At 49.9% G+C, this 15,225-nt stretch overlaps 1 protein-coding gene across 3 annotated transcripts in view; it reads right to left on the bottom strand.

Moving 5' to 3' along the window:
* Positions 1–9,853: 9,853 nt before the first annotated feature.
* gdpd5b (glycerophosphodiester phosphodiesterase domain containing 5b) overlaps positions 9,854–15,225 on the bottom strand; it is a 284,799-nt gene continuing 279,427 nt past the window's right edge. For 2 of the 3 annotated variants that reach the window (XM_070892565.1, XM_070892566.1), the window contains one exon: positions 9,854–10,351. In XM_070892565.1, coding sequence (XP_070748666.1) covers positions 10,227–10,351 — 125 coding nt within the window. In that variant the 3' untranslated portion in view covers positions 9,854–10,226. The remainder of the gene's footprint in view (positions 10,352–15,225) is intronic. The other variant, XM_070892567.1, reaches the window with a different exon arrangement.

The following is a 15,225-nucleotide window of genomic DNA, read 5'->3' as shown; positions in this document are numbered from 1 at the left end:
GGAATAGATAGGTGTTTCTATGACCGCAATCGAGACTCCAGGATGGTATGTTACTTCCCTCGTGCAAGGGTCAAGGATGTCTCGGAGTGGCTGCAGGACATTTTGGAGGGGGAGGGTGAACAGCCAGTTGTCGTGGTGCATACAGGTACCAACGATATTGGTAAAAAACGGGATGAGGTCCTACAAGCTCAATTTAGGGAGCTAGGAGTTAAATTAAAAAGTAGGACCTCAAAAGGTAGTAATCTCAGGATTGTTATCAGAGTAGTCAGAGTAGGAATAGCAGGATAGTTAATACATGGCTTGAGGAATGGTGCAAGAGGGAGGGATTCAAATTTCTGGGACATTGGAACCGGTTCTGGGGGAGGTGGGACCAGTACAAACCGGACGGTCTGCACCTGGTCAGGAAAGGAACCGATATCCTAGGGGGAGTGTTTGCTAGTGCTGTTGGGGAGGGTTTAAACTAATATGGCAGGGGGATGGGAATCTATGCAGGGAAACAGAGGGAAGTAAAATGGGGGCAGAAGCAAAAGGTAGAAAGGAGATAAGGAAAAGTGGAGAGCAGAGAAATCAAAGGCAAAAATCAAAAAGGGCCACATTACAACATAATTTTAAAAGGACAAAGAGTGTTAAAAAAAACAAGCCTGAATGCTCTATGTCTCAATGTAAGGAGCATTCATAATAAAGTGGATGAATTAACTGTGCAGATAACTGTTAACAGACATGATGTAATTGGGATTATGGAGACATGGTTCCAGGGTGACCAAGGCTGGGAACTCAACATCCAGGGTATTCAACATTCAGGAAGGAGAGACAGAAAGGAAAAGGAGGTGGGGTAGCATTGCTGGTTAAAGAGGAAATTAACGTAATAGTAAGAAAGGACATTAGCTTGGATGATGTGGAATCTGTATGGGTAGAGCTGCGGAACACCAAAGGGCAGAAAACGCTAGTGGGAGTTGTGTAGACCACCAAACAGTAGTAGTGAGGTTGGGGAGGGCATCAAACAGGAAATTAGGGATGCGTGCAATAAAGGTAAAGCAGTTATCATGGGTGACTTTAACCTACATATAGATTGGGCAACCAAACTGGTAGCATTACGGTCAAGGAGGATTTCCTGGAGTGTATAAGGGATGGTTTTCTAGGCCAATATGTCGAGGAACCAACTAGAGAGCTGGCCATCCTAGACTGGCTGTTGTGTAATCAAAGAGGATTAATTAGCAATCTTGTTGTGTGAGGCCCCTTGGGGAAGTAGAATACTTTATTAAGATGGAGAGTGACACAGTTAATTCAGAGATTAGGGTCCTGAACATAAAGAAAGGTAACTTTGATGGTATGCGACGTGAATTGGCTAGAATAGACTGGCGAATGATACTTAAAGAGTTAACGGTGAATAGGCAATGGCAGATATTTAAAGATCACATGGATGAACTTCAACAATTATACATCCCTGTCTGGCGTAAAAATAAAACGGGGAAGGTGGCTCAACCGTGGCTAACAAGGGAAATTAGGGATAGTGTTAAATCCAAGGAAGAGGCATATAAATTAGCCAGAAAAAGCAGCAAACCTGAGGACTGGGAGAAATTTAGAATTCAGCAGGGAGGACAAAGGGTTTAATTAGGAGGGGGAAAATAGAGTATGAGAGTAAGCTTGCTGGGAACATAAAAACTGACTGCAAAAGCTTCTATGGATATGTGAAGAGAAAAAGATTAGTGAAGGCAAACGTAGGTCCCTTGCAATCAGATTCAGGTGAATTTATAATGGGGAACAAAGAAATGGCAGACCAGTTGGACAAATACTTTGGTTCAGTCTTCACTGAAAGACACAAATAATCTTGCGGAAATATTAAGGGACTGAGGGTCGAGTGAGAAGGAGGAACTGAAGGGAATCCTTATTAGTCAGGAAATTGTGTTAGGGAAATTGATGGGATTGAAGGCCGATAAATCCCCGGGAGTCTGATAAGCTGCATCCCAGAGTACTTAAGGAAATGGCCCTAGAAATAGTGGATGCATTGGTGGTCATTTTCCAACATTCTATAGATTTGGATCAGTTCCTATAGATTGGAGGGTAGCTAATGTAACACCACTTTTTTAAAAAGGAGGGAGAGAGAAAACAGGGAATTATGGATTGGTTAGCCTGACATCAATAGTGGGGAAAATGTTGGAATCAATTATTAAAGATGTAATAGCAGCGCATTTGGAAAGCAGTGACAGGATCGGTTCAAGTCAGCATGGATTTATGAAAGAGAAATCATGTTTGACAAATCTTCTAGAATTTTTTGAGAATGTAACTCATAGAGTGGACAAGGGAGGACCAGTGGATGTGGTGTATATCGACTTTCAAAGGCTTTTGACAGGTCCCACACAAGAGATTAGTGTGCAAAATTAAAGCACATGGTACTGGGGGCAATGTATTGATGTGGATAGAGAACTGGTTTGCAGACAGAAAGCAAAGAGTAGGAATAAATGGGTCCTTTTCAGAATGGCAGGCAGTGACTAGTGGGGTACAGCAAGGTTCAGTGCTGGGACCCCAGCTATTTACAATATACATTAATGATTTGCACGAAGGAATTGAATGTAATATCTCCAATTTTGCAGATGACATTAAGCTGGGTGGCAGTGTGAGCTGTGAGGAGGATGATAAGAGACTGTGGGGTGACTTGGACAGGTTAAGGGAGTGGGCAAATGCATGGCAGATGCAGTATAATGTGGCAAAAACAGGAAGGCAGAATATTATCTGAATGGTGACAGATTAGTAAAAAGGGGAGGTGCAACGAGACCTGGGTGTCATGGTACATCAGTCATTGAAAGTTTGACATGCAGAAACAGTAGGCGGTGAAGGCGGCAAATGACATGTTGGCCTTCATAGTGAGAGGATTTGAGTATAGGAGCAGGGAGGTTGTACAGGACCTTGGTGAGGCCACACCTTGAATATTTGGTACAGTTTTGGTCTCCTAATCTGAGGCAAGACATTCTTGCTATTGAGGGAGTGCAGCGAAGGTTCACCAGACTGATTCCCGGGATGGCAGGACTGACATATGAAGGCAGATTGGATCGACTAGGCTTATATTCACTGGAATTCAGAAGAATGAGAGGGGACCTCATAGAAACATAAAATTCTGACAGGATTGTACAGGTTAGAAGCAGGAAGAATGTTCCCGATGTTGGGGAAGTCCAGAACCAGGGTCACACTCTAAGGATAAGGGGTAAGCCATTTAGGACCGAGATGAGGAGAAACTTCTTCACTCAAAATTGTGAACCTGTGGAATTCTCTATCACAGAAAGTTGTTGAGGCCAGTTCGTTAGATATATTCAAAAAGGAGTTAGATGTGGCCCTTACGGCTAAAGGGATCAAGGAGTTTGGAGAGAAAGCAGTAAATGGGGTACTGAAGTTGCATGATCAGCCATGATCATATTGAATGGTGGTTCAGGCTCGAAGGGCAGAATGGTCTACTCCTACAATTATTTTTTATGTTTCTATGTTTCATGTTTCTAAGATGTGTGGTTGGGACTCAGTCCCACCTGTGACAGAGACCTTAATTCCCATATTGGACTGTTCAGCCACTTAAGAACTCATTTTTGGAGTGGAAGCAAGTCTTCCTCGATTTCGAGGGACTGCCTGTGATGATGAAGAAAGCTGCAGACTGCAGGAAGATAACAATGTACTGGTCAGGTGGGCAGAACATTGACAAATGGAATTCAATCCTGAGAAGTGTGAGCTAATGCGTTTTGGGGAGGGCTAACAAGGAAAGGGAATACACATTAAATGGTAGGACATTGACAAGTGTAGAGGAACAAAAAGACCTGGGAGTGCATGTCCATAGAGCCCTGAAGGCAACAGGCCAGGTGGATAAGATGGTTAAGAAGGCATACGCAGGTAAGCAAATGTGTCTCCACAGATTGTCTATCAGTTCGAGGATCAGATCACTTGTGTTTATGGTAATAAAATGATGGGAAGAATTTATTAGGACAATCAGGTAACTTCCAGTGCATGTTTACTGGGTTTGTGCTGTTATTCTGTTGGCATTTATATAGATCTTTGATTTACTGGTAGCACGCCTGAGATGTAGCGAGCCAAGTTAAACTTAGTATAAGAGGTGTGGTTGATAAAGAAGAAGAAAGCTGCGGACTGGAGGAAGATATCAATCAACTGGTCAGAACAGTAGCAATTTAATCCAGAGAAGTGTGAGATCATGCAGTTGGGGAGGGCTAACAAGGAAAGGGAATACACATTAAATGGTAGGACATTGGGAAGTGTAGAGGAACAAAGGGACCTTGGAGCGCAGGTGTACAGATCCCTGAAGGTAGGCCAGGTGGATAAGGTAGTTAAGAAGGCATACGGAATACTTGCCTTTATTAGCCGAGGCATAGAATACAAGAACAGGGGGGTTATGCTTGAACTGTATAAAGCATTGGTTAGGCCACAGCTGGAGTACTACGTGCAATTCTGGTCACCGCATTACAGGAAGGACATGATTGCACTGGAGAGCGTACAGAGGAGATTTACGAGGATGTTGCCAGGAGTGGAGAATCTTGGCTATGAGGACAGATTGGATGGTCTGGGTTTGTTTTCCTTGGAACAGAGGCCGAGGGGAGACCTTATTGAGGTGTATAAAATTATGAGGGGCCTGGATAGAGTGGATAGGAAGGACCTGTTTCCCTTAGCATGGGGTCAACAACCAGGGGGCATAGATTGAAAGTAATTGCGGGGAGGTTTAGAGGTGATGTGAGGGAAAATTTCTTCAGCCAGAGGGCGGTAGAGATCTGGAACTCACTGCCTGAAAGGGTGGTAGAGGCAGAAACCCTCACCACATTAAAAAAAAGTACTTGGATGTGCACTTAAAGTGTCGTAACCTGCAGGGCTACGGACCAAGAGCTGGAAAGTGAGATTAGGCTGGATAGCTCTTTGTCGGCCGGAGCGGACACGATGGTCCGAAATGGCCTCCTTCCGTGGAGTAAATGTCTATGGTTCTGTGAATCTCGTCCACTTTCACTGCCATGAACAGCCGTCAATGCGGATGGTACCAGAACTGAGAGATTGCAGCCACGGTGGGGGGAGAGATTGAATAGGATCGGGCTTTTTAAAAAAAATTTTTAGAAAAGAAAAGACCGAGATGTAACCTGATGGAGTTTTAAAAAAAAATGTATATAATGAAGGATTTGAATAGGTTAGTTGAAAGAACTGGGGGGGGGGGGGAGAAATTTGGTTAACGCCCCACTTTGGGGGGGTGGGGTGCGGTTAGGGCCGGGCGTTGAAGCCCCGCCCCTCTCCAGAAATTCGGGTTTGCGCTCCTGGATTTAACGCTGAATAAAGCGCTCCACTTCCTTTGTGAAGCGCTGACAGGGCAGACTGCTCCCTCACTTAAAGGCAAGGGCCCCCACGCTGCCAACTCTGCCGAAGACAAAAGGCACCGGCCTGGGGGAGCTGTGCGATCAGCCCGGCACTCCAAGCAGAGCGCCAGGCCAAGCGATCACGGTGCAGGAACCCCGCGAAGAAAACCAGAACAGGAGTGGCGACAAGGCAAGTTTTATTTTTATTTTTTTTTATTTCACTCTGATACCTCCCCTTTAAATTTCACCCCAGTTGTAGCAGGACGCCCGGATACATGCTCCCCCCCTCCACCCCCGAAGATGTCGCTGTTATCTCCGGCGCTGCTGCAGGGGGGAGGGGGGTGTGTAAAAGCCAATTTCGGGGTCCGAGGCACCAACGGAGCGATGATGTCACAATTTCCGGGCGCAAGGCTATAGCGCCGCCGCCGCTAAACACCAGTCCAATATAGCGGGTGTCGTTAACAGCACCACGCACGGGTCATTAACTCGTTAGCCCCCCCCCCCCCCCCGGAGGTGGAAATGCACCCAATTTCTCCCTCAATGTTTCCACTTTTGGGAGAATCCAAGACTCGAGGCCATAAATACAAGATGGTCACTAAATAAATCCTGTAGGGAAATCAGGAGAAACGTTTTCACTCAGAGCAGTGAGAATGCGGAATTCACCACCACAGGAAGTGGAGGCAAAAAGCTTCAATACTCGCAAACAAAAACGAGACGAGTACATGAGAGAAAAGGGGATGGAAATGTAGGCCGAAAGGCTGAGGTGAGGTAGGGGGAATGGGAGAAGACTCGGGTGGAGTATTAAGGCTCGTGGGGCTGAATATTCTCTAATATTGCGCAAATGGCACTAACCATTCTCCATCCCCACTGAATCCAATTACAAAGGCACCGACTGTGAGAGCGAAAGCTCATACTGGTTTTGGACGTCAGCAGCAACTCTCGTGCTGAACTTGTGAAATGTGATGTTTCAATAAAGTTTTGATTCCGCATTGCTACAACTGAGTGCGTGCGCAATCTGGCGGTTACAGTACTTTTTCTTTTATATGCGTTCACGGGATGTGGGCGTCGCTGGCAAGGCCGGCATTTATTGCCCATCCCTAATTGCCCCTTGAGAAGGTGGTGGTGAGCCGCCTTCTTGAACCGCTGCAGTCCGTGTGGTGAAGGTGCTCCCACAGTGCTGTCAGGGAGGGAGTCCCAGGATTGTGACCCAGCGACGATGAAGGAACGGCCGATATATTTCCCAGTCAGGATGGTGTGTGACTCGGAGGGGAACTTGGAGGTGATGTTCAACACCGCTTACAACACGTTGACTATTTCGGGGTGTTCGATCAGCTTTTCGCACATCGGTCAAGTGCGCTTATGTGCCGTTAATTACTTACCCGAGGAGCTGAATGTCAGCTGTGCCTCAGTGGGTTTGCACACTCACCTGAGTCAGAAGGTTGTGGGTTCAAATTGCATTCCAGGGACTTGAACACACAAATCTAGACTGACAACACCCAGTGCAGTACTGAGGGAGTGCCGCACCGTCGGAGCTGCCGTCTTTCAGACGAGACATTAACCCGAGGCTCCGCCTGCCCTCTCAGGTGGACGTTGTTGTGATCAAGCTCTATTTGTTTGTTATAAGCTCATTAGACAGGCATTAGGACCCAGCAGGAGCTATTCGCACACTGCTGTAAACAAGCTGGTTCAGGGACACCATTTTGAGAGTTGCAATAAAGGACACAGTTAAGTTACATTTAGTCCTGTTTCAGTTAGTCTGCTCTTTACGCAGACAACAGATGTGAAAAATCCCATGGCACTATGCCGAAGAGGAGCAGGGGAGTTCTCTCCGGTGTCCTGGGGCCAATATTTATCCCTCAATCAACATCACTAAAACAGATTATCTGGATCATTATCACATTGCTGTTTGTGGGAGCTTGCTGTGCGCAAATTGGCTGCCACGTTTCCCATATTACAACAGTGACTACACTCCAAAAGTACTTCATTGGCTGTAAAGCTCTTCGAGACATCCAGTGGTCATGAAAGGCGCTATATAAATCCAAGTCTTCTGTCTTTCTTTGTGTCCTCTGCGAAGTGTTCACCCCTTTTCATCTGTTCTCAATGGCCCAGGAACGGCAGATTCGGAGAGAAAAATAAAGGAGGTTTGAACACTTTTATAAAAATATTGGGGATGGGTTGAAAATAAAAAGTCTCGCCAGTCAGGAATCACCCGATTGGGTAAGGAAGAGTCTGTTCGCTTTCCCGTTGGTGGGGAAGACGATGCACCATTGAGGATGGACATGTCCGGCGGCCAATGGCGGGAGAGAGCATAAGAAATAGGAGCAGGAGTCGGCTATTTGGCCCCTCGAGCCTGCTCCGCCATTCAATATCGTGACTGATCTGATCATGGACTCAATTCCACTTCCCTACCCACTCCCCATAACCCCTTTACTCCCTTATCGCTCAAAACTCTCTCTATCTCCGCCTTAAATATATTCAATGACCCAGCAGATTTACAACCCTCAGAAGAAATTCCTCCTCATCTCAGTTTTAAATGGCCAGCCCCTTATCCTGAGACTACGTCCCCGAGTTTTAGTTTCCCCCACGAGTGAAAATATCCTCTCTGCATCCACCTTGTCGAGTCCCTTCTTTATCCTAAGTTTCGATAAGATCACCTCTCATTCTTCTGAACTCCAATGAGTAGAGGCCCAACCTACCTTCATAAGTCAACCCCCTTCATCTTCGGAATCAACCGAGTGAACCTTCTCTGAACAGCCTCCAATGCAAGTATATCCTTCCTTAAATACGGAGACCAAAACTGCACGCAGTACTCCAGGTGTGGCCTCACCAATACCCTGTACAGTTGTAGCAGGACTTCCCTGCTTTTATACTCCACCCACCTTGCAATAAAGGAGGGGGGAGGTCATGTGATGAATCCTCCAGGAATAGGTCCGAGGAGAGTTGGCAACCTCTCGGCACACGCCCATCCCCCGTGGCTTCACCTCAGGCCTCAAGTACAAAATAAGACCCGAAAATAGTTACCGTTATCGACAGTTCCCAAACACTGGAATGAAATGCAGCAAAGTCCTTCCACAGTATCGTCGCCTCTGCATTAGGTGTCTCCCCCCCGCCCCCCGCCCCATCCACACAGGGTTGCCAAACTCTCCACGAATGAGCTGGAGTCCCCAGCAACTGAAGATTAACCATCAGGACACCGACTGCCGTGCGAGCAAACCCAGCGAGAAAGGTCGTCAAAAGAATATGGTACCTCTTTGAATTCCACTCCTTGCGAAAATTTCAGAGACGGTGCAAAAAGGATGATTGAGTGAGCGGGGGGCGATTGGAGGTGAGAGGTCATGTGACCAAGACTCCAGGAATTCGTCATGCCAGAATTAGCTACCCGACATCGTAAGCCGTGGCTCAGTGGGCAGCTCTCTCGCCTCGGAGTCAGAAGGTTGTGGGTTCCAGTCCCACTCCAGGGAGTTGAGCACAAAATTCTAGGCTAACGCTCCAGTACAGTACTGAGGGAGCGCCGCACTGTCGGAGGGGCAGCGCTGAGGGAGCGCCGCACTGTCGGAGGGGCAGCGCTGAGGGAGCGCCGCACTGTCGGAGGGGCAGCGCTGAGGGAGCGCCGCACTGTCGGAGGGGCAGCGCTGAGGGAGCGCCGCACTGTCGGAGGGGCAGCGCTGAGGGAGCGCCGCACTGTCGGAGGGGCAGCGCTGAGGGAGCGCCGCACTGTCGGAGGGGCAGCGCTGAGGGAGCGCCGCACTGTCGGAGGGGCAGCGCTGAGGGAGCGCCGCACTGTCGGAGGGGCAGCGCTGAGGGAGCGCCGCACTGTCGGAGGGGCAGCGCTGAGGGAGCGCCGCACTGTCGGAGGGGCAGCGCTGAGGGAGCGCCGCACTGTCGGAGGGGCAGCGCTGAGGGAGCGCCGCACTGTCGGAGGGGCAGCGCTGAGGGAGCGCCGCACTGTCGGAGGGGCAGTACTGTCTTTCGGATGAGACGTTAAACCGAGGACCCGTCTGCCCCCTCAGATGGATGTAAAAGATCCCACGGCCACTATTTGGAACAGTGACTACACTCCAAAAGTTATTCATTGGTTGTAAAGCGCTTTGGGACTTCCGGTGGTCGTGAAAGGCGCTATAGAAATGCAAGTCTGTTTTTCTTTAGCTTCACCAGTAAACTCGCTTCGGACCAATCAATCCATTAAGACGTATTCGGAGAAAAACATCGGGGCTCATCGACACGGTTCCGAACGGCAGAGATACACTGCGTGTACCTCCGAACACCTCGCCACAAGTCGAATTATTGCTTTTTTGTTTTTATATTATATATATATTTATGTAACTTTACACACCCACAAACTGTAAACTGAACATACAACCCACCAAACTGAAATGGATGGGAAAACAAAACAGGACCAAATGCCAGAGATTTCCCCGCGTGAGCAAGGGAACTATCAAACTGGCGGGAGTCAGATATGGGAGAGGTTCCTGCGTTGGCTATCCCACCGCGCACCCCCACCCACCCCCCCGCAACTCTACCCCCAAGGGCCAGCCCCAGGTTGTGCTCGACTCTGTTTGGAGGAGGTGTAAAGTAGGGGGGAGCTGGAGAACGTAAAGGAGGGGAGGGGGCTTTCTCGTTCCAAGTTCCTTCACGTGCACAGCAGTAAGTCCAAGGTCTCTCCCCCAAGACCCCCTTACAACCGCCTCCCGCCCCTTCCCCACGCAGGCCACTGTAGTCACGATCTCAATTTAGTTCATAGTGAAATCAAGGTCCACGATCCCCATGGGTTGAGGGGAACCAGGCTGGAGGGAGGCAGAGTGGAGCGGGGGGGGGGGGGGAAAAAGGGGAAGGTCGACGGGTCTGCTTTCCCAAATCCAGACGTCACGAAGGAGGAGGAAGGACGAAGACTGCGTGCGCCGCTCAGTCGATCCGCAGCTTGGCCCCTCGACGGCCCAGGGGACTGACGGCCTCGTTGGTGAATCCATCGAAGCCGCTCTCAGAGCAGAGGGAGCCGTCGTCCGAATTGGCCACTCCGTTGTTGATCTCTGGAACACAGGCCGAACAGAGAGTTAGTGTCGGGGTCACCCAGCACAGCACTGGAGCAGACCCAATGGCAATCCGGTCACATCATTCATGGAGCAGTGTCTCAAGGCAAGGAATGAGGAGAATGAGGGAAGGGAGGAAAGAAAGGAGGGAAGGGAGGAAAGAAAGGAGGGAAGGGAGGAAAGAAAGGAGGGAAGGGAGGAAAGAAAGGAGGGATGGAGGAAAGAAGGGAGGGATGGAGGAAAGAAGGGAGGGATGGAGGAAAGAAGGGAGGGATGGAGGAAAGAAGGGAGGGATGGAGGAAAGAAGGGAGGGATGGAGGAAAGAAGGGAGGGATGGAGGAAAGAAGGGAGGGATGGAGGAAAGAAAGGAGGGATGGAGGAAAGAAAGGAGGGATGGAGGAAAGAAAGGAGGGATGGAGGAAAGAAAGGAGGGATGGGGAAAGTGGGAGGGAGAGAGGGAGTGAAGGTGGGAGGGAGAGAGGGAGTGAAGGTGGGATGGAAGAAGGGAAGGAGGAAAGAAAGGAGGGAAAGAGGAAAGAAAGGAAGGAAATGAGGGGAGGGGAGGGAAGGGAAGGAAGGAAGCGGGGGGGAGGAAGGAAGCGGGGGGAGGAAGGAAGCGGGGGGGAGGAAGGAAGCGGGGGGGAGGAAGGAAGCGGGGGGGAGGAAGGAAGCGGGGGGGAGGAAGGAAGCGGGGGGGAGGAAGGAAGCGGGGGGGAGGAAGGAAGCGGGGGGGAGGAAGGAAGCGGGGGGAGGAAGGAAGCGGGGGGGAGGAAGGAAGGGGGGGGAGGAAGGAAGCGGGGGGGAGGAAGGAAGCGGGGGGGAGGAAGGAAGCGGGGGGGAGGAAGGAGGGGGAAGAAAGGAATTGCATTTCTATAGCGCCTTTCACAACCTCAGGACATCCCAAAGCGCTTTACAGCCAATGAAGTACTTTTGAAATGTAGTCAATGTTGTAATGTGGGAAAACAACTCCAAAACACCAGAGGGACGATGAGAATGTTTTTTTGCTCAGTGAGTTGTTCTGACCTGGAATTCAGAGCGGTGGGAGCAGATACAATGGTAGCTTTCAGAAAAGAATTGAATAGAAAATTAAAAAGGAAAGATGTGCAGGGCTCCGGGGGAATGAACAGGCCGGGGAGGGGGTGGGGGGGACACACTAATTGGAGAGCTCTTTCAAAGAACCGGCACAGGCACGATGGGCTGAACGGCCTCCTTCTGTGCTGTAGGATTCTGTGATATCTCCCAGTCCCTTTGAGTCCTGGGGAGTTTTCAACCTGAACCAGTGCTCCCGGAAACAGGTCATTTGTGAGATGTGGCTGTGTGCTGATTGGCTGCTGCGTTTGTTTACGAAACCACGGCGATGATGCCTTTTCAGCGGTTTGGGACGTTGTGAGGATAAGACCAAATGGAAAGGCAATTTCCGTGAGAGATATTACAGACTGGCCTCTGAAGGTCTACAGATTGCTACCCCAACTAGGACCGAGATACACTGGGTCACAGACTTGAGAAAGTATTTCCGGGATTACCCCAGTGGGAAGTCGGACCCTGCAATCGCACTGAGGATGCGATCGATGTAAAGCGACACGGGGCTGCAGGGATTTCCTGAGTCAAGAGTTTCGTGGCTCAGTGGGTAGCATACTCGCTTCTGAGTCAGAAGTTTTGTGGGGTCAAGTCCCTCCTCAAGAGACTTCAGCACAAAAATCTAGGCTGGCACTGCGCAGTGCAGTGGCGCTGAGGGAGCGGCGCACTGTCGGAGGGGCAGTGCTGAGGGAGCGGCGCGCTGTCGGAGGGGCAGTGCTGAGGGAGCGGCGCGCTGTCGGAGGGGCAGTGCTGAGGGAGCGCCGCTCTGTCGGAGGGGCAGTGCTGAGGGAGCGCCGCGCTGTCGGAGGGGCAGTGCTGAGGGAGCGCCGCGCTGTCAGAGGGGCAGTGCCGAGGGAGCGCCGCACTGTCGGAGGGGCAGTGCTGAGGGAGCGCAGCACTGTCGGAGGGGCAGTGCTGAGGGAGCGCCGCACTGTCGGAGGGGCAGTGCTGAGGGAGCGCCGCACTGTCGGAGGGGCAGTGCTGAGGGAGCGCCGCGCTGTCGGAGGGGCAGTGCTGAGGGAGCGCCGCGCTGTCGGAGGGGCAGTGCTGAGGGAGCGGCGCGCTGTCGGAGGGGCAGTGCTGAGGGAGCGGCGCTCTGTCGGAGGGGCAGTGCTGAGGGAGCGGCGCGCTGTCGGAGGGGCAGTGCTGAGGGAGCGGCGCACTGTCGGAGGGGCAGTGCTGAGGGAGCGGCGCACTGTCGGAGGGGCAGTGCTGAGGGAGCGCAGCACTGTCGGAGGGGCAGTGCTGAGGGAGCGCCGCACTGTCGGAGGGGCCATCTTTCCGATGAGAGATTAAACCACTCACGTGGATGTTAAGAATCCCATGGGACTATTTTGAAGAAGAGCAGGGGAGATTCTGCCCCGATACCTGGCCAATATTTATCCATCAACCAACATCAATAAAAAACAGATTATCTTGTCATTATCACGTTGCTGTCTGTGAGATCTTGCTGTGCAATTGAGAGTTTATTTTACAGAGAATGACATAAAATCTACAGCGCAGAAACAGGCTATTCGGCCCAATTGGTCTGTGCCGATGTTTATGTCGACACCAGCCTCCAACTCACTCTAATAACCTCTTCCCTCCCTACTCCCATATCCAACAGTTCCATTCTCTCTCATGGAGGCATCAAGCTTCGTCTTAGATACGTCAATGCCCAAACACTCCCTGTGGCAGCGAGTTGCGAATTCTTGCCCCTCTCTGGGTGAATCAATTCTGGCTAAATTCGTTATTCGAGCTGTGAGTGACTATCTTATATATTTATAATATATACTGGGGGCAAAGATTGCAGTCGGAGGCTTCCTGCACGGACGCATCCGACCCAAAATCTTTTTACCAAAGTACCCGGTGGTCTCGGAGGAACGTTCAAAGGCCTCGATTGACAGCCCAGGGTAGAGGCTCACACATCCCAGGAACGTAAGCGCAACCTGGGGTCACATGGGCCTGGACCACCAATGGACATGGCGTATTCTCATTGATAATAACCGTTTGTACAGGCTCCTATTACTGTCAATGAGAATACCCCCAAAACACAGAAATACAACACAATAAAAAAAATCTTAAACTCACATATTTAAAATTAATTGAAATTGAATTTAATTAAATCTTTTGGACCAAAAAAAAGGTTGAATTTTTTTTCAATATGTTTAAATAGGGGTAAAAATGAACTTACCTTAATAGACAGGGTTTTTAATATAAAAATTAGTGATAAAAGTTAATTTTTCTATCTTTTAAAACTGCTATGCCGGTAAAAATAGGCTATAAGAGAATTCTCTGCCCCAGAGAGCTGTGTGGAGGCTGGGTCATTGATTATATTTAAGGCGGAGATAGACAGATTTTTGAGCGATAAGGGAGTAAAGGGTTATGGGGAGCGGGCGGGGAAGTGGAGCTGAGTCCATGATCAGATCTGCCATGTTCTTATTGAATGGCGGAGCAGGCTCGAGGGGCCGAATGGCCGACTCCTGCTCCTATTTCTTATGCTCTATGCACTTGCTTTTACCAAGCGCAAGAGTGTGAAGGACATTCACTGGTCAAATTGCCCAATCTCTCCCCCCGCAGATGTCCTTCTCCCGGGGATGCGTGCGATCGGTCAAAAGAAGTGGCGTCCTCGGCGTACGTGCATTGCACCCCGAGGACCGGCCTTTGCGAGGCCTCTTCGGGAGCGTGCGCTCATCCACCCGGTGCGGTAAAGACCTCCGCTTAGCCGCTTCTTTTTGCAGAGAAGAAAGTCCCAGTTTCCTCACTCTTTCCCCGACAGTCGCATCCTTCCGATTCCAGTCACATTCTTGTGCATCTTGACTGCACGTTCTCCAACGGCACTGAGGTTCCGGTGGGGGGGGGCTTATTTCGGACGAACACCTCTGACCGGAAAAATTTTACCAATTTACCTGGTGGCCCGTGAGGAGCATAGGATTCCGGTGGGGAGGGCTTCCCTTCCCGCGCTGCAAAGCGTGCTCCCGCCCTCCAGGTTCCCACGCAGACGGCGCAGTCACGTGTGAGGGAGGGTTTTTAAAACAATAAAATGTGTTTTTTTTTTAAATTTCATTTTATGATGTTTTTTGCATGATTAAAAAACTCTTACGCCTGTAACAGTAGGCTATGCTTTTATCAGGCGCAAGAGTTTTGAGGACATTTGCTGCCCAAGATATGGGTAAATACCGCAATCGTGCCCTTGCAAATGCCCTCGCTCCCCAGATGTGGAGGATCTGTCAAGCTGGAGCTTGACTGATCGTAAAAGCCGCTTTTCAGCGCATGCGCACTGTAAAATGGCTTTTGCGATGCCTTCCTGGGTCCGCACACACTCCGTGCACACACTCCGTACGGACTCGGGAGGCCGGGATTTCCGGGCCATTATACTGTTTGTGGTGTAGAGACGGAAACTGCCCATGATGCTCCAAGGGTGCTTCTTACCAGGGTTCCATGTAAGTGTAACATTAGCTCCTGCTTTTGATCTATTTCTCTAGAAATGAACCACTTGGTTGGCTCCCTCTCTGACCTTATTAAGTTGTGATGCCACCTCATTTGGTTTCATACTTTCCAAGGAATAAGCAGCTTCCTTATTCCTCTTACCAAAAGTAATCCCCTTACACAATGCAAATTGAATTCATTTGCCACTGACCCGCCCACTCTGTAACCGGTTTGTGTCTTCCTGTATTTCGGTGCGATCCTCCACATTATTAGCTCGACCCCCCCCCAATTTGCAGATTTCGACAACATATCTCCAGTCTACGAATTTAAATCTACTTCCTGCCAGTTCGAGGACCTCCCCTTAACTCCAGACCTCTGTTTTGTAGCCA

Source organism: Pristiophorus japonicus, chromosome 10 (genome assembly GCF_044704955.1).
Source record: "Pristiophorus japonicus isolate sPriJap1 chromosome 10, sPriJap1.hap1, whole genome shotgun sequence".
NCBI classification, from domain to species: domain Eukaryota; kingdom Metazoa; phylum Chordata; class Chondrichthyes; family Pristiophoridae; genus Pristiophorus; species Pristiophorus japonicus.
The sequence above is the reverse complement of the archived record's forward strand: the minus strand, read 5'-3'. Positions and strand labels throughout refer to the sequence as shown.